Source organism: Stegostoma tigrinum, chromosome 26 (assembly GCF_030684315.1).
Source record: "Stegostoma tigrinum isolate sSteTig4 chromosome 26, sSteTig4.hap1, whole genome shotgun sequence".
Lineage (NCBI taxonomy): Eukaryota > Metazoa > Chordata > Chondrichthyes > Orectolobiformes > Stegostomatidae > Stegostoma > Stegostoma tigrinum.
In genome coordinates, this window is record NC_081379.1 from 13,784,229 (window position 1) to 13,806,908 (window position 22,680).

Sequence of the window (22,680 nt, forward strand, 5' to 3'; positions counted from 1 at the left end):
TAAAATAGGGGCTGTACTGTGACACTGGACATTACTTAAACCATGCTGGAGCCATTGTTTATTGAATCATATAACCAGGAATTAGAGGGAGCTTTAAACAAAATTGAGTTGGAAATGGATTGTATAAGGAAGGGTTAGGTAATTTAGATGGAAATGGTAAGGCGGTAGGCCAAAGTGATAAGGGCATAAATAGATAACCAGAGTATGACAGGAGGGACAATGAGTTCACAGTTAAGAATATTTTACCAGAGTTTATAAAGTCAGTAAAAAAAATTAATTAATGGTGAATTAAGAGTTTTGCATCTGAATGCCAGTAACATTCACAAAAAAAAGTTGAACTGTCAGCCTGTATAAGAAATTCATACATTTGGTCTGTTAGCCATTACAGAGGCAGGTCTACAAGGAAACATAGCTGGGCCCTGAACAACCAAGGGTACATAACATTGGGGCAGGATTGGCAGCAGCTAAAAGGTGGTGCTGTCTTAATTAAAGAGTATATTGGTATAATAGACAAAGACGACCATAGTTTGAAATTTTAAACGTGTAGTATCGGTTTGGAAAGAAATAAGAAATAGCAAGGGACAGAAAACCTTGATGATATTTGTTTATAGGCTACCAAACAGCAGTGATAATGTGAATTGTGGTATAAATCAGAAAATGAGAGGTGCCTGCAGTAATCATGGAAGATTTGAATCTAACATAGACTGAGTAAACCGAATCACGTTAATGTTGTGGAGCACAAATCTGTGGAATGTATGCAAGATATATTTGCCACAGAGAGTGTGCAGTGAATGTGCACCAAGCTAATTCCTGAGATGGAGGGATGGTTTTTAATGTAGGAGTTGATATTCTGGGCCTACATTTGCAGGAATTTTGAAGAATACAAGGGGACTTCATTCAAACAAACAAAACTTTTACTCGGCTTGCCAGTGTGGATGTAGGAACAATATTTCTCTGGCTGAGTGCTATAGGCATTTGAGGTCTGAGATGAGGAGGGATTTCTTCACTCAGTGGGTGGTGAATCTTTACAATTCTCTGAGACCTGTAAAGGTTCAGTCATTGAGTATGTTAAAGACAGATTGATAGGTTTCACATGTTAAAATCATTTAGGAATGTGGAAATACTGCAGAAAAATGTTGTCGCAACAGATCATCCTTGATCTCGGGTGAACAAGATAGGTAAATGGTTAAACTTGGCTTAATCAGAAGCTAATAAAATGTGAGGCTGGATGAACACAGCAGGCCAAGCAGCATCTCAGGAGCACAAAAGCTGACGTTTCAGGCCTAGACCCTTCATCAGAGAGGGGGATGGGGGGAGGGAACTGGAATAAATAGGGAGAGAGGGGGAGGCGGACCGAAGATGGAGAGTAAAGAAGATAGGTGGAGAGGGTGTAGGTGGGGAGGTAGGGAGGGGATAGGTCAGTCCAGGGAAGACGGACAGGTCAAGGAGGTGGGATGAGGTTAGTAGGTAGATGGGGGTGCGGCTTGGGGTGGGAGGAAGGGATGGGTGAGAGGAAGAACCGGTTAGGGAGGCAGAGACAGGTTGGACTGGTTTTGGGATGCAGTGGGTGGGGGGGAAGAGCTGGGCTGGCTGTGTGGTGCAGTGGGGGGAAGGGGATGAACTGGGCTGGTTTAGGGATGCAGTGGGGGAAGGGGAGATTTTGAAACTGGTGAAGTCCACATTGATACCATATGGCTGCAGGGTTCCCAGGCGGAATATGAGTTGCTGTTCCTGCAACCTTCGGGTGGCATCATTGTGGCAGTGCAGGAGGCCCATGATGGACATGTCATCAAGAGAATGGGAGGGGGAGTGGAAATTGTTTGCGACTGGGAGGTGCAGTTGTTTGTTGCGATACCAAACCTTGTAATGAATTTCACCATCTAACGACTTTCTGGGTATTTATTCTCCATATTGAATTTATTAAGAACAAAAACAGAAAAGCTCAGCAGGTCTGGCAGCATCCGTGGAGGAGAAAACAGAGTTAATGTTTCGGTTCCGGTGACCCTTCCTCAGAACTGGACTGATTAACGCAGAACTTGGATTTATTAAGGCTATCTTATATTTGTGAAACCTAGCTTTGCCTCTTCTACACCAAACAAACCTTTTTAAAATCTTAAAGACTTCTGTCAGGTCCCTGTTCAGTCTTGCTTTAGTCAATCAGTTGTAATGACATCCTTGAAAGTCTTTGTTGAATGTTCTACTATCTCTCTGTCCTTTTCGTAATCTGGAGAGCAGAACTCCAGTACTCTGAATGTGTAGATTTCATTCCAAAGGAAAGTTTACATAAAAAATAAACTGAAGAAGTGTAGGTTCTACACCTTTTTGAAATTCTCCAAAAAGGAACTTTCTCTGGCACCTCAACTGTTACCTTATGTTGATGAATTGCAGCTACTTTTTTGCATTAAGATTAATTTCTCTGTGAATACTTTAACTAACTGCATTTGGTAATACTAATCACTGCACTTAGGGAACTACAAGAAGCAAAACAGAATCTGGAGAATGAGAGAATGCATTATCTCTTAAGTTAAATTTATCTCTCCTAAACTTAAGTTCACATGTTCTTGAAGATTTGCAAAATAATTATCTTGTTAAGGCCTAGATGAGTATCAACCTTGATTCCAGGTTATCATTCTCCTCAATAAGTTATGGCTCAAGTCTGTCTTGAAAACTTCACGACATAATCTGGATGCATAACATTTCAGTGCAGTGCAAGAGTGCATACTACATTACGGGAGATGCTGTGTTTCAAATACAACGTCAAACACAATGAGCCTTGAGGGCTAAAGCAAGACAACCCTTTGCACTATTTAACAGGAATAGAAGTTCTTCTGGTGTCCATGCCAATAATACCCTTTCAACCAACATCACCACAAATTATTTATTCCATTTGATCCATTGCTGTTTGTTGGAGCTCGCTTTGTTAGAACTAATTCATGTTGGTCTACAAAACAGCAGTGGGTACACTTCAGGAATAATTAGTTGCTGTAAAACACTTTATGACATTCCTCAGGGATGAAAGATGTTTTACAAAAGCCCTTTCAGGGCAACCAGAGCAAAATGAATCAGGAATTGCCCCTTGCACTCCAGCTCAGATGAGGCACTAGTAAACTGAATGAAGAATTCACTCTGCATGTATTACTTTAGGATAGTCAGAAGAATATAGTCTATATTCCTCAAGTAGCAATGCAATCACCATTACAAAGATGCAATGGTGAAAGAGTGTCCAAAATGCAGAGATCTCAGGAGATAACTGATTCCTGAACCACCCTAGGAAACAGGCGTAGTACTTTAAAGCTCTGGGTATGATGCAGCAGCAGTGCACAGTGAGGCTGTGCTTGAATTTCTGGAAGATACTGGGGTGAGCTCCTTGGACCACAGACTTATAGAGTCCGTCATCCAATTGGTTTCCAGTGGCACTGACAGTCACATTTGCTCTTAACTCTGTGCTGCATGTTCCTTAGGATACCTGGGAGTACTGCCCAGAAATTAGACTCTTTACCATTAACATCTAGGAAGGAATTGGAGTTCTATTTTGTTCATAAGCCCAGTACAGCTACCAGCATAAAAGCTGCTCTCCTTCTCAAAATGGGGGCTTCCTCAAGTGAATATTTGAGGACTTGTGCATAAAATTCAAAGGGTTAATTAAATAGAAAGGTTCATTATTCTAAAAAGAAACAATTATAATGAGATTAATGAATCAGTGAGGTATACTTTACCAGGTTAGTATTGAGCCATTGTTCAACATAGTTGCCCTTTCCACAGTGCATTTAATGGATGTTTTCTTATCATTTAAACTCATGCCAGTTTATGTACTTAAGAAGCATTCGTGGATTGGGCATTGTGAGTGGCATATTACCAGTTCACCCACTGTATAACAATACAGCAACCACTCCTTTTAGTTAGCATGCTAGTAAAATATATGAAAACATGGCATGCAATCATTTTGGGAAAAAAAGAAAATGTAGAACTGTGTTTCTGCAAAATAATTCCAGTGTTGCATTTTCCCACAAATGGTATTTCATAGTGACGCTATCTTAGTGCCCAATAGCTGCTGATAACCAGTATGATTTTGGCAGGAATGGCTTGTCACGCTGTATTCACATTAGTAAGACTACATCAAAACTACATTTCATGGAGCGGGTGAATGTAATTTAATTGCTGTTCCAATGTATTTGGAATCCACTCAACTTTTATGTTCGTGTCATCCAAACCCTCTAAAACTCATTCATCATCAATAATTGCAAGCATTTGTGGGCCATAAATAAAATAAATGAATTTTCAATTTCTTTTGTCACTGGAGAACCAAGTTAAAGCTATTCTTATAGAAATAGAAAGACAAAAAGCAATAGAATTATGAGCTTTTTTTGTACTTAACAAGTACAGAGTGGAGGCAATCAAAAATGTTGAGCCCGTTGAATGAAGAATAGGCTGTAAGGGAAATGCGTTGAAATAGTAACAATGGCAGCAGTATGTACTGAAATATCAACCACAGAATCGCCTTTCTACGGAAATCAATCACAGAGTGACATTGATGGAGAATTGTAAACCAGTGGCCCTTATCGCTAGGGCCATGTACCTTGTGGAGAGTACGTAAAATGGATGGAGAAGTTTTTTTTGCATCAAAATAAAAACCTCACTGGTGGAAAAAGTGAAGCAGAGGGCATGGCTACAAAGACAGTTGTCTTGCTACAGTTCAAATTATGTCATTGTAGATTCATAACATGTGAGAATATTGTGGAGTTTTGCAATGCCAGTATGTGACCAAGCTCTTTTGCAGGTAGCAGTGTTTATATTTGTAGCTGATTGTGTGCGTGAGGGAGGACTGTGATAGAGATCTGGTGAAAAGAATGCCTATGGGATCCATCACTGAAACCATATGCTGACATCTCTCCATTCAATGAGAAAGAATCAATAATAAAGACATGAAAGAAACTCCCCATTGTCTATTGATGCCTTCAATCCCTGGTTCCTGATTAGGAGCCATCAGTAACCCTTTAATTTGCCAAAAATATAAATCAACTACAAGGCACTGTAATTAACCTGAATGACCTTCTAACTTTTTCTCCACTGCGGCTCGGAGAGCTCATGGTCAAAAGAGAGCAGAATTAAAATGATGATAGAGATCTATATGGAGGATACAACTTTTTCAGGAGATAGGGAAACTTGGGTCATACAGGGAGGGAACTGCCCACATCAATGTACTGTATAGCTATTACAACTTGCAAATGAGCAAAGACAGGGCATTAAGAATGCAAAGGCTATATACATTTCTACAACCACACAACCCTTATGAACCCTTTTTGTTAATCCAGCAAAAAAATTCAGTTAAACTATTTAAAACAACTTGCTTTTTTAGCACTTGTGTGCTGACTTTCATTTATTAGTCCATAATTTTGCACGTACCGATTAAATTCTTTTCTGGATTAGCTTCTCCAAATATCACCACCACCATCACAATCATTAAGCTGACTGTTAAAGAGTTGATTTATCCCTCTTCCCTTTCATCAACAGGGATCCTGATATTTTGAGAGGTTCAACATTTTATTTTATTGAAATTAATACCTGAACTTGCTAAACAGCAGTTGTCAACATGTATTTAATGCTGAATAGGTCTTGCAGACCTTTGCAGACAGAGACTGAAATCTAAGTGTCTATCCCTGGCAAAAAAAAGCTATTAAATTTTAGAGAGATTCAAAGGAAATCTGCTGTTTATCCCTATTGTGACAATACATGTCTTTAAGAAGATTTGTCTGTCTTGGTTCTCTTGAAGGGACACATTGTAAACCTGGTGCTAAGGTGTCTGCTCTGTAGGAAGCAGAGTAAATAGCTTTGGATTGTTTAAAATTAGACAAAAGAAGCTTGAGTTTTTTTTATTCATTTGCGGGGATGTGGGCGTCGCTGGCTGGGCCAGCATTTCTTGCCCATCCCTAATTGCCATTGAGAAGATGGTGGCGAACTGCATTCTTGAACCACTGCAGTTTTCCTGCTGTGGGTTGACCCACAATGCTATTAGGGAGGGAATTCAAGGATTTTAAATCTGTGGCAGTGAAGGAACGGCAATATGTTCCCAAGTCAGGATGGTGAGTGACTTGGACGGAGAACTTGGAGGTAGCGGTGTTCCCATATATCTGCTGCCTTTGTCCTTCTCAATGGAAATGGCCGTGGGTTTGGAAGGTGCTGTCTGAGGATCTTTGGTGAACTTCTGCTGTGCACCTTGTAGATGGTACACACTGCTACTACAGAGCGTCGTTGGTGGGGAGAGTGAATGCCTGTGGAGCGTGGGTGAAGTTAGGATCACACAGACCCAGGGTTTTAGTTTTGCATTCAGTTGTTGAAGTTGGGGTTTCTGGAGTTGAAACTGCTGTATACAGCTCTCTCTCTGTTTTTCCAAAGCTTGAGTGCCACCTCTGCTGCTACTATTAGTGTTTGTTCTTCCAGACTGGAGATAGCAAGTGATGGAAATCTGTTTTGCTGAATTTGCCTTTGCCAAGGATGTGTTATGCGATGCTGCTATATTGGAACAGTTGACTAGTAGTTTTATATATATATATTATTTTGTTTAGTATTTTGATGGCATTAAAATTTGCCAATTTTGTATTGTTTGTATTTTAACTGTGGTGTAAGATTAAAGTATGTTTTGCTTAAAACTGAGTAGTTTGACCCATTGAATCAAATCTGGAATGCAGCACCTTACACTTGCCTTTAAATAAAATAAAAGTAAGGGTGCAAGGCTAGCTCCTCGAAATATTTTGAGAGGGTTCAGTCTGGACCATAACACTAGTTACCTGAGGTCAGCTCAATATCATAGTTTTAAGTACTGACCACTAAGAATTATATGAGGAATACATTATGGGTGTGGAAAGTAGCTAGTGAGTAAAATTTAAAGACATGGCAATGATAAGGAAAGTTAAGTCAGGCCTTGAACAGAGTTGGAGGGACCTACTAAATTTTGAGAAATATCATGGAAATCATCCAGTCCACCAACCTCACACGTGTTATGGAACTCTACCAAAAACATTGAGAAAACTGCACCCTGTGAAACTCGCTTTGACAAGGAATTGTATGCTCGGGTCTAGTTGAAAATATATACCAGTGCTTATGAACTAGTACAATCTGTCCAGCACGGTGCATTCAATAACCCATTCAATGATTTAGCCAAAACAAAATCAACAGCAAATGCTGAACTAAAACCTACAGTTTACATGCATATAATTTATTTGGAACTGTATCACTAACAGACAACCAATCGGTTATAGTTACCATATTGAGTATTAATTTTGAGACATTCTGGAAATATTGTACCCCTTGAGCAGGAGTTTGGATTATAACATGAATCAGGAGATTCGTACAAGTGTGAACAGAAAGGGATTTGATTAATTAGCAGTTTGTACAATTGAAGTTTATAAAAAGGGGGTTTATTCCTTTGGGGTTCTGCTTGGTGCAAATCCTGATGATGGCTCCTGTAAATCAGTCACAATACATAGGGCAGAATCCTGACCCTACTGGAATTCAATATGTGTTGTGAGCATACTTATCCATTTACTCTCCAAGCTGACAGCTTGAGATAGCATTCAAGTCATACAGTGCAAAAAACAACCTTCTGCATAATTTGTTGAGTACTGTGACTGACAGCTTCTTTGGAATTTAGTTGACAGTTATCCAAATTTATAAAGCTTTAGGAAGTATTTAATTATCACAAATTCAAACTGATGTATTGCTTAGAACATTCAGTGACTTGCCAGACGAGTAAACTCCCACTATTCTTGCAAACATAAGAAAATGACAGTGATGTAATTTGTCATGTTTTTGAGATTGCGAACTATTTACCATTTTCATTCTCTGGAGGTGCAAAGCTCACCTGGAGGCCTGCCAGTGGAAGCTGGTTGCTGGTTGGCAGGGTCGGGAGGGTAGGTTTTGGAGTGAACACAGATAGGAAAGGAGGGGAGGTACTATCTTCACTCTGGATGCCCTTGATCGGCAAAGTTTACCCTGCAAAGATGGTAAGCCCTTCTCCCACAAAAGCTCCCCAAATTATGGAAAGCAAGAGATACCTAGATTGAGAACAATGGAAAAGATTCAAAAGCAAAAAGAGGAAAACCTTCACGTCAGTTGTAATATCTTTGCAGACCCGACAGCTATAGTTATTGCTGTGAACGATCTAACCATCTTATTGGAGTAACTCACACTTCCCTGTATTTCCCTGTACTCTGGTATAAGCTGCAGATGTAACACTAGTACCCCCTTGTGACCTGAAGCAGATCTTCATGGCTTTCACCGTAATTGGTCCAAAGATTGACTGAATAAACAGAGTAATGTGAAGCCTGATTATGAATCAATGAGTAGCTTCATTTCGCTGTAAAGTGAATATTCATCAAAGCAGTTATGATCAGCTCATTGGACTAAATGTAGTAGAGGCCACTGGGCTCTTCAGCTGCCACTCACAGATCCAGTAAGATGATCATTGTCACGTCTTTTTGGGCAGGAACACCAAGACAGATCAAATGGATGGGGTAACAAGGTGTAGAGCTGGATGAACACAGCAGGCCAAGCAGCATCGGAGGAGCGGGAAGGCTGTCCTTTCGGGTCTGGACCCTTCTTCAGAAATGAATGGAGTCTCGTCTTTGGCCAGCATACCTTTTGGGGTCCACAGTCCAATCACACTCTACTCTGTAGCATCACTGGGCAGTCAGTCAGGCACCTGGGGGTGGGATCCAGGCCAGGGTGACATGGAGGCCCTGGGGCGTGTGTGGATGAAGTGGGGATGTGCTGGGTTTGCAGCAAGGTCAAGTGATCCTCTGAGAGCGTTTAGCCAATGTGCCAGGGTTTGCTTGTTGTGCCCCCTTTTGACAGGGGCTGAGGCCCTTAGTAGATGTTAAAGCCTCAGTTAGTATCAGGGCAGGAAGGCTTTCCACGGGTCACCCCACTTTTGGATGTGGAATGGTGCCGGTTCCCTACCCACTAAGCTGCACCCCAGGGTAATACACCCTAAGGCATCAAAATCACCACATCAAGTTTAGTGCAATCAGAACAACTTATATTCACTTAATTGTACAAAGAATATGACAAGCTACCCTACATAAATTACTTTATTTTAATGAGACGGTTTCTAATTGTGTCCCATTATTTCTTGCCTCAGTCTTGACAAAAAAGAACACATGGTAATTTTTTTGGAAGCCTGGCTGACGTTGGTCTTTGTTGGAACAATCTTCCTAAATTTCTGCTTCTGATTTTTATGCCTTTCATGCAATTTTCTGGCCATCTCCTCAAGAATCTGTTTACAGCCAGAGAGGCCTCAAAGAGAATAATTTCTGTATTGCTGGGCAAAGACACATTTTGTCAAAATTTCTATCTTGCACTCATCTAGACAATCCATAAACTATGATACGAAGAGGAAAACCAACATTTAAACTGTCCCCAGGTACAACATGATGCAAATGCTGAGATAGCAAGAACTGCAGATGCTGGAGTCAGAGATAACACAGTGTGGAGCTGGAGCAAACAAGAGGCCAGGCAGCATCAGAGGTGCAGGAAAGCTGATGTTTCGGGTCGGGACCCTTCAGAAAGATATTGCTAATGCTGATTAGTTGACAAGTGGAATCAGACTGATAAAGGTGTTGACATGGATAATACTGCAGTTAATGATGAGTTATAGTTAACTGCCAGGCTTTTGTTTTGATTATTAAACCAGGTAAGTTGACTCTGATTGGTCAAAGCATTTTCCTGAGTCATGAATCAGCAAGTGGCTGACACCTTTTTCATGTGCTGAAGCCGGTATATGTACACATTGTTTACCTGGGCCTTGTGTATTTACGTATAGAGCTCCCAGTGCATGTAATTGTGCCACATATTATGATTTTGACTAATGACGTTCGACTGATTATCAGTGTATTTCTTCAATACTTAACAGCATTAGGCAAATGTTGTCCAACTGCAGAATTACATCTCATGCTTTGGAAGCGAGTTTTACAATTATGGGCTGGCTGGGTATGGTCAGTACTTCGCTTGTTGTGAACGGTTGAAGGTACATGTTGCTTGATATGATCCACACGTCTAGCATCACACCAGCATTGAGGTTCACGTCCCACGCTACTCACTTGGGTGACAGGCAGGACGCTTGATAGCAACACCTCGTTAGTGGTGAAAAACACTTCCGTTGCTACAGCATATTGGCAGTATTAAACAGCTAGCTTCACCCTTTGAGATAGCTTACATTTCCATGGTAATGTGAGGTGGACTAGACACTTTCCATGGACAACAGCGATTATCATTGGGCCATTTATAATTTTGCGAGATATGGAGTGGGAAACGATCCGATCAAGGTAGCCATTATCCTACAGTATGGCTTTGATGCACTCAATTTTGGCATCAAACTTGCACAGTGAGTAAATAGCTCAGGCCCCTTATTTACAAAGTTGCTGATAAGGGCAATGGTACTGTGTGAGGGGGAACTGTAAGAATTCCCACATGTCAACTGACCAGCAAAGATAGGTTTGCGATAGACAGCAGTAGAGCACCCTTGGCTGTTTTCCCAAGTAGGGTGACAAGGAAAGGGAGCATATCAGACTGATCCGTTCTAAACATGAATTTGAGCGCAAGGTGGAGTGCATTTAACACATGTGACAACTTTTCCAGCAGCTTTGTCATACCAAAACATCCCAGATATTTCACAGGAGAGTTAAAAAAATAAAGTATGGCATAAAGCTGCTTAAAGAGATGCTCAAGAGGTAGGTTTTAAGGAATGTCATAAGGGAGGAAAGCAAGTTAAGCAGGAAGAGAGGTGCTGGGAGAGCATGGCAGAATTTAGGATCTCTGCAGTCACCAATGATAGAGTGATTGAAATCAATGATTTGCAAGGAAGCAGGATTCAAAGATTGCAGAGATATCACAGGGCTTTTGGCCTGGAACAGGTTACAGAGATAGGGAAAGGGAGGCCCCCTTTCATTAGCTATGAGTTCTGTCAATAGCTGAGAGAGATTATTTCATTGCAGTCATTTACAGTTAATGGTGAACTACCAAAGTTAGCTGAGTAGCCGCAAATACTTGATAACAAAGTGTGAAGCTGGATGAACACAGCAGGCCAAGCAGCATCTCAGGAGCACAAAAGCTGACGTTTCGGGCCGAGACCCTTCATCAGAGAGGCTCTCTGATGAAGGGTCTAGGCCTGAAACGTCAGCTTTTGTGCTCCTGAGATGCTGCTTGGCCTGCTGTGTTCGTCCAGCTTCACATTTTATTATCTTGGATTCTCCAGCATCTGCACTTCCCATTATCACTGATACAATATCAGCCGAAAATACTTATTGTTTTGATAATCTTTGTGAAACATTGTGAGTATGCTCAAAAAATGGAAACAAAATTCCAAAATGAGGATGTTAGGTCAATTGGAATGCTGTTTTGGTTGTGATTGCTCTGGGTAAGGAAGGACTGAGTAGATCCGGTTAAAGTTTGAGGTTTCTTGCACTGTGGACCCAGAAAATCTTCACTGAATAACCAAAATACTGTGAATTCTGAAAATCTGAAACAAACTCAAGAATGCTGGAGAGACTCAGCAGGTCTGACAGAATCTGTGGACACATAAACAGAGTTAACATTTTAAGTCTAGTATGACTCTTCTTCTGGACATTGTTTCTCTCTTCATAGACCTGCTGGGTTCCTCTACACTGAGTATGATTTTATGATCCCCACTCTGTTGTTTTACAACACAAAATATATTTGCCTGCAGTTATTATTTAAACTACTTGAATTCCATTACAGCCTGCTCACAAACGTTGCATTAGCTTTAACCCAATCCAGTATGTCATGCACTTACGTCTTCTTTCAGGCTCTCTTTGCCCCTCATGTGGCTCCTCCACTGCCCCTTGTCTCGTTCCTCTAGTGGCACCCTTTCTTGCCCCTCACATGGCTCAGTCACCCCATTTCTGACATTCTCTTGCTCCTCTGCAGCCTCTTCCCTGTCCCTTGTGCGGCACTTGTGAGGCCCCTCATATAGGTCTCATGTTCTGACTGCTACCCACTCTCCCTGAGATGCAACGTAGTGTTGGATGCCACAAATTCACACCACAAACCTGACCAAATACCTATGCAATGACCCCTTGAAGTTGACTCACTGCTCACACACTGAAGCCTCTAACCCAACTCAATGCTCAATACTGTCACTCTCCTCTCCAATCACAACACCTTGCAGGTGCCGTGCTCTGACTTGAATCTCAAATTGGTTGATATAAGTCCAGTCAGGATTATCTGTAAAGGCATCTGACTCCTCAGACGTTTCATGTACCATGTTTAATGTTTGCTATAAACTGAAGTGAAACATTTCTGGTAGAAGTGGGGGTCACATGACCACAGCCAGCCAGCTAGTATACCGTATCCAAATGGATTTCTCCAACATACCCTTTCCATTAAAGAAATTGCACACAGTACCATTTGCAGTTACAAGTTACTCAAGCTAAGAAATCTACACGGTTAGTAAACAAAAAATACAATTCATGAACAATAGTTACAGACAGTCCCACTTTCATCAGTGCATTTTATCCATTTCTTCTAAAGCATGCAGGTCTTTTAATGACATGCATGTGAGTTATTGTTGTAAGTTTGGCTGGGTTCTCTTCTCTCCTGAGGGAGTATTACTTCCCTGAGGATTGACATTCCTATGGTGGGTGCTTGACCAGAACAAGATGCTTTTCTTTCAGATTCAATGACTCTGCTTCCAAATCAGGTTGAGCTACTGTTGGAAGTTTTTTTTATTCTAATGAAAGCCGCTTCCTGTTTTAAAACCATTCACCACTGGACTGCCTGAACAGTGAGCTTGAGTAGATGTTTATGCTCCTTGTCACATTAGGTAAGAATTCTGCGAACCACTTCTCAAATCCAATAGTTATTTGCTACTGCCTTCAAATCTGCTGGTTGCTGCAGCTTTGCTTACAGTTCTCACATTCTTAGGATTTGCACAAAGTTTGATCATCTAGTACATAGTCTTTTGTGCTTGACTTCAAGCATCTTCAACTGCTTCTTTTTCTTATTGTTCCTTTATTTTATCATTATTTTTGTTTTGTTTTTCTGTATTGACTGCCTCTCCTGCTTTTGCTCACTTGTAGTCAGCTGCTATCTCATCAAAAACTGATTTCTTGGTCTTCTTCTATTTCTTTCCATAACTTAGGATCTCCCAGGTTCAGAGGGCAACAGTTTCCTCTCTGCGGTCTTTCAATCTGTATTTGAGGGAAACTGAAACTCTCTTCGGAAGAAACTGACCTGGTCTCTCACTCTCATCCATTTCAAAGTGACCTGCTCCAGGGAGACATTCAAGAACATTTTTATAATATCACAGGATCTGTTCAGCAGTCAATTGATTAATAGCTTGTGAAATGCCACAAATCTCTCCTGGCTTGTGCAGGGATATTGGCCCAAACTTTATACATCCTTCAGCTAACACGAGTGGATTTTGCTAATGTCCACTGTCTAGAGCTCCAGTTCTCCATTCTCACCATTACACTGGGCTCTCAGATTCATTTGTCCTCTTGCGCTGGGCTTCATTCCATCATATAGCCTAGATCTTACATTCATTGGCTTAACTTCTGGGATACCACCTTGAGTGACTTTGCACAGATCTTTGCTCATGACATTGCTTGAAGCACTGGTGTCTGTGTGACTCTTCACATTCACTTGATGCTGTCCTTTTGCAACTTCAAAAAACCAGTCATCACCATTAGCCCTGACAATGCTAAACTGATGTATGATGTTGAGTTTCTAATAAAATCATCTTCCAGTTGTCCAAACTCTCAGGATTCGGTTAGATGTATCAATGCCATCACAAATATATTAATAGTCTCCCTCTGAGATTTGAAGTTGAATGTGTAACATTCAAAAATAATATTAATATAGGGTTTAATATGTCTTCAAAACCTTCAAAATCCCTTCTGTGTTCTTTGATCCTCAGTGAAATTGAGGAAACAATGAAACTTGTTGTACTCTATCTCCAGCACTGATAACAGCTATTGCAACTCTTACTTACTCAGTCTTTTTATTTCATTCTATAACTCTTTCATAGTTTTGCCACTGAGACTGAAACAAATTCAAATTGTGGCTCATATCTTCTTTCCTTTCCACAGTAATAGGGAGTGGATAATTCTGACTCACTCAGTGCTTCAAAGTTACAGATGCTTGTTTTAAATCTTCCTTTTTCCTTCATGGTTGCTGGCTCTCTGAAGGACGCAAGAGTGTCAGCTGACATCAAGTAATATGTTGATGGCTGCTGTAAAGTGGAAACCTTGACAGTAGAGGCAGAGGTCCCACGATGACAGCAAGCCAGCTATTACACTGTATAAAATGCATTTCTCTGTTAAATTGAGCTGTTTCAGAAAGAATCATTTCTAACTGGTGCCTGATTGTGGCCCACTGACCTCGTGTTGAAAAAGGGTGTGAATGTGGACATGTTTGGTGAGGACAGGCTCAGTATCGGTCTCGATACTGCGCACTCCCCACGAAACTGAAGTAGCCAGTCACATTCTGATTAGCAATGATTGAAGTACAAGGGTGGGTAGGTGGATGTTGGAGTCAGTGATATTGGGTTCATGCTTTAGCCAGTGTGTTCAGGTGGAAAAGAAATTAAGTTTGGAGTGTGACTGGGGACTTGGGTTTACAGGCTATGGAGAAAAGAGAATTCCTGCGTATAAAGCATATTCTTACTAGTTACATTGAGCTCAGTCATTTAATTCCTCATCACTGTCTTGCAGGAGATAATGTCATGATTTATGCAGCATTGCAGTTCTCTTGTAAATTCTTTCTTTCTGCAATTTGGAAATGTAATAATTTATGACCCTTCATTCAGGGGACACATTGTGGTTCTCTCTTCCTCACAGTAAGATTGTAATAGATTTTAATAATGGAGAAACTGCTATAGACAGTTGACTGGCAGCACAGAGCCAGAGCTACGGCAGCAGAATACTAATTGGACCCTTCACAGTCCTGGAATCAGACAAGAGAAACTCAAATCTCGGCAACTTGGTGCTGCGTATGATGATGCTGTTTCCTTGGCAAATGAATGAAATGTTTCCATTGGTGTATGTCCCTGATTGGACAGCTCAATGTATTTTTTCAACACTCTCCAAAACATGAGCATTTAACGAGGAGCATAGCAACATATACTTATTTCCATTCTTTCTGTCTAATCGCGTTTATCTGGGGTATATTGCAATCTCTCCCTCCCTGAAAATTCTGAATTACTTTCCATTCTTACATTCTCCACTAGTCTCTGTGCATTGCCCTTTCAGTGCCTCTATGTCTCTCTCTCTTTCACTCTGTCTCCCTCATTTTCTCTCTTTTCCGGCATGTAAAGTTCTCTTACTGGTTGTAAGGCTGTCACTGGTTGTAAGGCCCTCTGGAGTTTACACTTCCCTGCTGGGAGCTGAAAGGCAGAATGGGCACATTTTATCCAACAAGTGACCTTCCAGGTGTCCTCTCCATGCACCATGACCTGTCTAAAATTTTACAGGGCGCAAGGGAAGTGTCACATGGCCTGCCTCAACTGACCAATTAAATGGCCTCACCCTCCTCCCGTTGGAACAGCACAATGGTAGAGGGATGGTTAGCGGGGAGCTCTAATCCATGCCACAGATTTGGCAGTTTTAATCGCACAGGCTGATTTTTGGCAAAGGGTTAAGGATTAGATTGCTGTCCTTAGGAGGGCCCTGCACTCATCCGAGGGCAAGCCTGCAAAGGTGAATCCACACCTTTACCCTCCTCCTAAAGTCTCTTGGACCTGATCCTTCACTTTTTTCCCCTAATCTTGCCTTGACCTCTGACTCTTAATCCACCTGTCATTCTATGTTCCTCGGCATTGGGGACCGTCTGCAGTACCAACTGTGTCTCCTGGTGGCGCTGTGAGACTGGAGAATCAAGCTGCCTGGCCTCTCTAAAGGATTGGCATCCTCTCAAGAAAGGTGTAGAAAGAAAATAAAGAAGTTAATGCTACTTGCTGTGTTCAACTGCTGACTCCTCCCCACACCCTGACTATTTAGCTAGATGGCAGGGACCAGCTTCACACACTGTCATTCTTTCTGTCTCCGGTTATTTTACTCTGAGTCGCTCCCATGAATTATGTTAGGATTGACAGTGGGTTGCCATGTGTTATTGAGTATGAGTTGCAGATCCATAAGTTCTTGGATCCCAAACTCTGGTCAGCCAACATGAAGTCTCCTTGGAGAAAGCAGAAACGTTTCGGGTCTGGTGACCCTCAGAACTCAGTTTCTGTTTTCTCCTTCACAAGATGCTGCCAGACCTGTTGAGCTTTTCCAGCAATTTTGTTTTTGTTCCTGATTTACAGCATCCACAGTTTTTTTAGTTTTTATGAAGTCTCCTTATGTGTCTCTGTTCATGCAGCTTATTTAAGGATTAAAACTAATCCTTAGTATGGTGGCTCAGTGGTTAGCACTGCAGCCTCACAGCTCCCAGGGACCTGGGTCCGATTCCAGCCTCGGGCGACTGTCTGTGTGGAGTCTGCACCCTCTTGCTGCGCCTGTGTGGGTTTCCTCCAGGTCCTCTGGTTTCCTCCCACAGTCCAAAGATGTGCAGGCGAGGTGAATTGGCCATGCTAAATTGCCCATAGTGTTCAGGGCTGTGTGGGTTATAGGGGAATGGGTCTGGTTCGGTTGCTTCAAGTGGCGGTGTGGACTTGTTGGGTCGAATGGCCTGTTTCCACACTGTAGGGAATCTAATCTAATCAAACAAAGGAACCATCTCCTGTTAAGTGACAGAAGAGATCACACACTGAAGTGGGATATCTTGGGCCCATATCAGTAGAGGAGGTGGGATAGCATCATTGCTACTGACTGTGTATCGCACTGTTGCAAGTTGTCTGTTTTGATTCCAAATAAGACAGAGACTTGGTTCAATATTTGCTCTGTGATCGATTAGCTGATCTAAGTTGCTAGAGCAGTCAAAGCGCAGACATCGGTTTTAGCTTCTGGCTAGGGACAGGGTAATGCCAAAAGTCTGACTGTACACTAAGGAGCGAACCCATGACTAGAGAGGGCTCCTGTGCGAAAGAGCTTGATTCCCTCACAACCTAACACAGAACAGTCAGCTGGTGAAGTGCTGGAGAACGCTGTCCACCTATTCCCAGTAAAGCAACAAGGAGGAGAAATGTTCAGGGCAGGTAATGAAAGAAACCTGGTTAAACACACCATGTCCTGGCTTTGTGTGATAGTTTACCTCACAGCTGCATGTCACTTTGCTATGAACAATAAGATGTGTAATATAGTTATGCAGATAACATATCTTAATAACAGTAAATGAGTTTTAACAAGCCTGACACTGGTGGGAACTAAAGCAAAGTTGGCAGCAAGCCAAGCCAAGACATCATCAGAGTTTGGAGCAACGGATTAAAGGACTCATTAACAAAACTATGCAAGTAATTTGTTGGCAGCAAAACAGTCATTGAAGATCCAGAAAAGACTGAAACAAAAATCAAACAAATCTGTCAAACAGGAACTGACCGGCTTAACATTTCATCTAAATAATGGCTCCACTTACAGAGAAAGATATGGCTAAACAAGGTCTCTGGGGCTGATTGGGTTGTGCTACCAAACAGTTGGCATGGGCTTCATGTTTGCTTTCTTCTGCGCTACATCATTCCGCGATTCAATGACAAATTTAAAAAAAAGAATGGAACCAGTGGAATTCTCTACCAAGTCACTGAACGTATTTAAGAAAGAAACAGATAAAGTTCCAGTCACTAAATGTATCAAGAGATATAGGGACAGCATGGGAAAATGGTGATGAAAATATGGTATTGAATTGCAGAGCAGGCTGAATAGGTTAGAAGGCCAATTCGTAGTGATCACCTGATCCTCTGTCCAAAATACTTGAAATACAGGTTTTGCAGTTGTACCTTAGTTTCCTGGTGTGAGAGGGTGGCACTTATGTGCAAGTTGTGAAATAAGGAACACCTGATTTACTATTTGCCATCACTTGGCAATCTATCCCATTCTCACGAAAGGCATTGATCACAAAAAACATTGACCGTAGGTATATAGAACTTTTCCTCGCCATCCCCCACTTCAGCATGCTACCTCAACAGAGCTTTATAAATGCAAGTTGGTACTTTTGTCAACAAACCCAGAATCTAGTGCCAGTCAAGTCATCGTGCCTTCTCTGCTTGGATGCTGAATCCAAACATTAGAAAAATAAGACCTGCATTTATCTAAGCTCTTTCATTATCACAGGATATTCCTTTTTGTTTAGCAGCTAATTATGTAATTTAGAAGTGTAATTACAATTATGAAATAAGAAATGCAACAGCCAATTTGTGCGTAGCAATCTCCCACAAACAGCTATGTGATATAACCAGATAATTGTTTCTTTAATATAACAAGGTGTAGAGCAGGATGAACACTGCAGGCCAGGCAGCATCAGAGAAACAGGAAAGCTGATGTTTCAGCTCCAATGATGCTTGGCTTGCTGTGTTCATCCAGCTTTACACCTTGTCATCTCAGATTCTCCAGCATCGGCAATTCCTACTATCTCTGAATTGATTCTTTAATATTGCTTGATGGATAAGTATTGGCCAGGATACCAGGGATAACCCTTTTTTGAAGTAGAGCTGTGAGATCTTTTAGATCCACCAAAGGGATCCTCACTTTAATGGCTCAGCTGAAAGAGAACATCTCAAACAGTGCAACATCCTGTCAGTACTTCATTGGAGCATAAGGCCTCAGGAACACACACGTCTAGTGTATCTTACAGACAGTTACCTTCTGAAATACCTCCACAAATGCACCTTTAATCATATAATGTCAGCTAGTGCGGGAATTGAACCTGCACTGTTCATATCACTCTGCGTCACAGATCAATCATCCAAGCTAACTAACACTTCTACCTCATTCCTTGCCTATGGTGTGATGTCTAATAGTTTTAGAAAACAGTCGTGAGATCCCAATGATAGAATTCTCAAATACTCTGGTTTCAAACCAAATGAAAAGACTATCTAAGGGATTTAAAAGTAGATATCTCAGTGAGATTTTAACATCATCATTGTAGACGATGTCAACACCACTCACTCCCAGAATGTGTCAATTTAGATTCGTACTGGTAGGTGTGATATGTATGAGGAAGGCCCAGGTTTGAAGCTTGCTCTGTGCTCTGTTAGTTGGCTTCAGACATAGCAAGCAGTGTAAGCACAACCAAAACAGAAGTTGCTGGAAAAGCTCAGCAGGTCTGGCAGCATCTGTGAAGAGAAGTCAGAGTTATCAATTTGGGTCGAGTGACCCTTTCTCAGAACTCCGTTCAGAAGTGTAATTATAGTAATTACAATAGCTCAGTTCTGAGAAAGGGTCACTCAGCTGGAAACATTAACTCTGATTTCTCTCCACAGATGCTGCCAGACCTGCTGAGCTTTTCCAGCAATTTCCGTTTTTGCTTCTGATTAAAAGCAACCCCACGTCTTTTGGTTTTTATTTAGTGTTAACACAACCAATTGTTTTCACACCTTTCACACAGAAAGAGGAACAAATCTGTCAGGGTGTCTCAGTTGATCATTATAGAGTGGAGTTGGGTGTGAAGTGAACAAGGCAAAGAAAAAAATTAGGCTTTCTATCAATTCATTCTTGAGATTTTTTGGGTGTTACTAGCAATGTTGGAATGTATCACCCAGCCCCAGGTGCACTGAGAGTGCAGTTGTGAGCTATCTCCTTCAACCTTAAAGGAAACTACGATGGTATGAGATGTGAGCTGGCTACGGTCGATTGGGCGATGTTGCTTAAAGGGGTGACTGGATCAGGCAAACATTTAAGGAAAGCATTGATGAACTGAAACATTTTTTCATTTATGTATGATAGAAATGTGAAAACTGGCTCACAATAGCTCACAAGGGAATTTAGGGGCTTACAAACTGGCCAAAAAAAGCAGCAGACCTGAGAATTTGAACCAGTTTAGATTTCAACAGAGGAGACTGATTAAGGGACTGTTTAAAGAAAGATATACTAGATTATGAGAGTAAGCTGGCAGGAAACAGGCAAACCGATTGTAAAAGCTTCTGTTGGGCCGTGACGAGAACAAGATCAGTGAAGACAAACGTAGGACTCTGTCAGTCAGAAAGGGGAAAGTTATAATGGGGAACGAAGACATGGCAGACCAATTAAATATACACTTTTGTTCTATCTTCACAAAGGAGGACACAAATAACTTCCCAAAAATGTGAGAACACAGTCTAGTGATAGGGAGGAACTGAAGGAAATCAATAATATTGGGAACAGTTGTTGGGGGAATTGTTGGGATTAAAGGCTAACAAATGCCCAGGGCCTGACAATCTCCATCCCAGAGTTTGTAAGGAAATGGTCTTCAAAATAGGGGATGCATCAATGATCATCTAGAGTGTGGAACGGTTCCTATAGATTAGAGAGTATGTAACTTCACTATTTAAAAAAAACCTGGACAAGATACAGAGAATTATAGACCAGTTAGTTTGACTTTGGTAGTGGGGAAAATGCTAGCATCCATTATAAACAACTTAATAGCAGAGCACTTGGAAAACAGTGACAGGATCAAACAGAGTCAGCATGGATTTACAAAAACAAAATGATGCTTGACAAATCTACGAGAATTTTTTGGGTAGATTTGATAAGGGGACCAAGTGGATGTAGTTTACTTGGACTTTTGTAAGGCTTTCAATAAAGTCTCACTTAAGAGACTAGCATGTAAAATTCAAGCACATGAGTTTGGGGATAGTTTACTGATATGGATAGAGAACTGGGTGTCCAACAGGAAATGGATCACTTTCCAGGTGGCAGGCAGTGACTAGTGGGGTACCGCAGAGGTCAGTTCTTGGACCCCAGCTAATCACAAGTTGGTAGAGAGCAGAGAGCTGGGTGAGAGGGTTAGCAATGAGGAGGATGCAGAGATACTTCACTGTGATTTGAACGAGTTGAATGAGTGGCCAAATACATGGCAGATGAAGTATAATCTGGGTAAATGTGAGATTATCCACTTTGATAGCAAAGGCAGATTGTTGTCTGAATGGTGATAGCTCGGGAAGGGGGGAGGTGAAATGTGACACTGGTGTCCTTTGTCGACAGACACTAAAAGTAAGCATGTAGGTGCAGCAGGAAGTGAAGAAGGTGAATGGCATGTTGGCCATCACAGTGAGAGGATTTGAGTACAAAGAAGGGATGTCTAGCTGCAATTGTACATGACCTTGGTGAGACCACACTTAGAATATTGTTTTGATCTCCTTATCTGAGGACGGTTGGTCTGGCCATGGAGGGAATGTGACAAAGACATCATTGGCTGATTCCTGGGGAACAGGATGTTGAGTTGGATGATCAGCCATGAAGGCAAAGCAGGCTCAATGGGTTGAATGGCCTAATCCTGCTGCTATATCCTACGTTTGCATGAAAACCTTACTAACTCCTTTTTTTAAGCAACTTTTTAGAACTGAGTGGCTTGCTAGACCACTTTAAAGGGAAGGGTCATCCGTGTTGGATTGGAACTGGAGTCACGTTTAATTTTGGCTATGAAGCTTCTCTTCAAATGGAGATCGGTCTGAGTGAAAAGAATCCCTCTCTGAGAACGTAGGTGGCATGACAGTTTCTTGTATCAGGTCCAAAAGGCACTTGGCAATGAACTATAGTCCAGAGAAGTCAGTGTAGTCCATAATAAATGGGAGGAATAAGAAGTGTTCCCCACAGATAACATCCCTTTAAGTGTGATCCTCGTATAGGTACGGAGCAAGAATTGATCGTGCCCTGTGTAATTGGCTGGGGGAACAATCATTCCTTCTATCCAGCTGGGAGTATGCCAATCAGCTCCTGTTGGGGGAAGTAATTGCCCAGCATCCTTTGAAGTCAGAAATATTCAGTGTGTGCTTGTCGGCGTGCCTTTAAATGCTCTCTGAAAACCCATGACAGACTCGGGGCCGGCTGGTCAGTCCACACAAACAAAACGGAGAAGCAGCGGAAAAATGAGGAGCTGACCGAGGAGGAAAAGGAAATTATCAACAGGGTGATTGCCCGAGCAGAGAAGATGGAGGAGATGGAGCAGGAACGCATTCGGTGAGTCCAACATAGTTGGTGGGTAGCAGTGGAGGGGGTGTCATCACACAGGACATTGACTTTTTCTCAGAACAGTGACCAATTCAGCAATAAATACTGGGAATGAGAGGCACGACTGTTCGTTCAAAGCAGCAGCGCTGTCAGGCATGGCAGGCTGAATGGTTTCCCTCAGTGGTGTAATTTTTGATAATTATGTAAAATGCACAGTAGGTCTAGCAACATCTGACAAAAAAAAAATCAGGCATTAAGGTTTTGCATGGACAGCCCTCACCAGATATTTAAAATTTGTTCTCAGGGAATAACCTGACTGAGCAGGGACTGTGCCATTGTTAATTATTCTCATATAACGGTTACTTGCAAATTCTTCACCAACAAAGGATTAGTACTTAGCAACAGTAAATGTTTCTTAATATTTATAATTCATTAATTAGTTCGATTCTTAATTGTTACGTTTAACTAAGTTAATTATTGTTTTATTTTATCAATAAATTTAAGTAATCAATAATTGTTAGTTTCTATCTTTCCATTGAAAACGTCTAGAATTAGCCACTAATTCAAAATTTGTCAGCCAGCGTCAATCCATATTACACAGTTAAACATGAACTGATTCATTCGATTTATTTGTCCATTAGATTTAAAAAAT

The 22,680-nt window shown here is 41.4% G+C and overlaps 1 protein-coding gene across 7 annotated transcripts in view; it reads left to right on the forward strand.

Annotated features, from left to right (window-relative positions):
* The window catches only part of LOC125463994 (rabphilin-3A-like), a 214,379-nt gene that overhangs the window by 88,774 nt on the left and 102,925 nt on the right, over window positions 1–22,680 (forward strand). For all 7 annotated transcript variants that reach the window (XM_059654974.1, XM_059654975.1, XM_059654979.1 and 4 more), the window contains one exon: window positions 21,894–22,037. In XM_059654974.1, coding sequence (XP_059510957.1) covers window positions 21,894–22,037 — 144 coding nt within the window. The remainder of the gene's footprint in view (window positions 1–21,893; window positions 22,038–22,680) is intronic.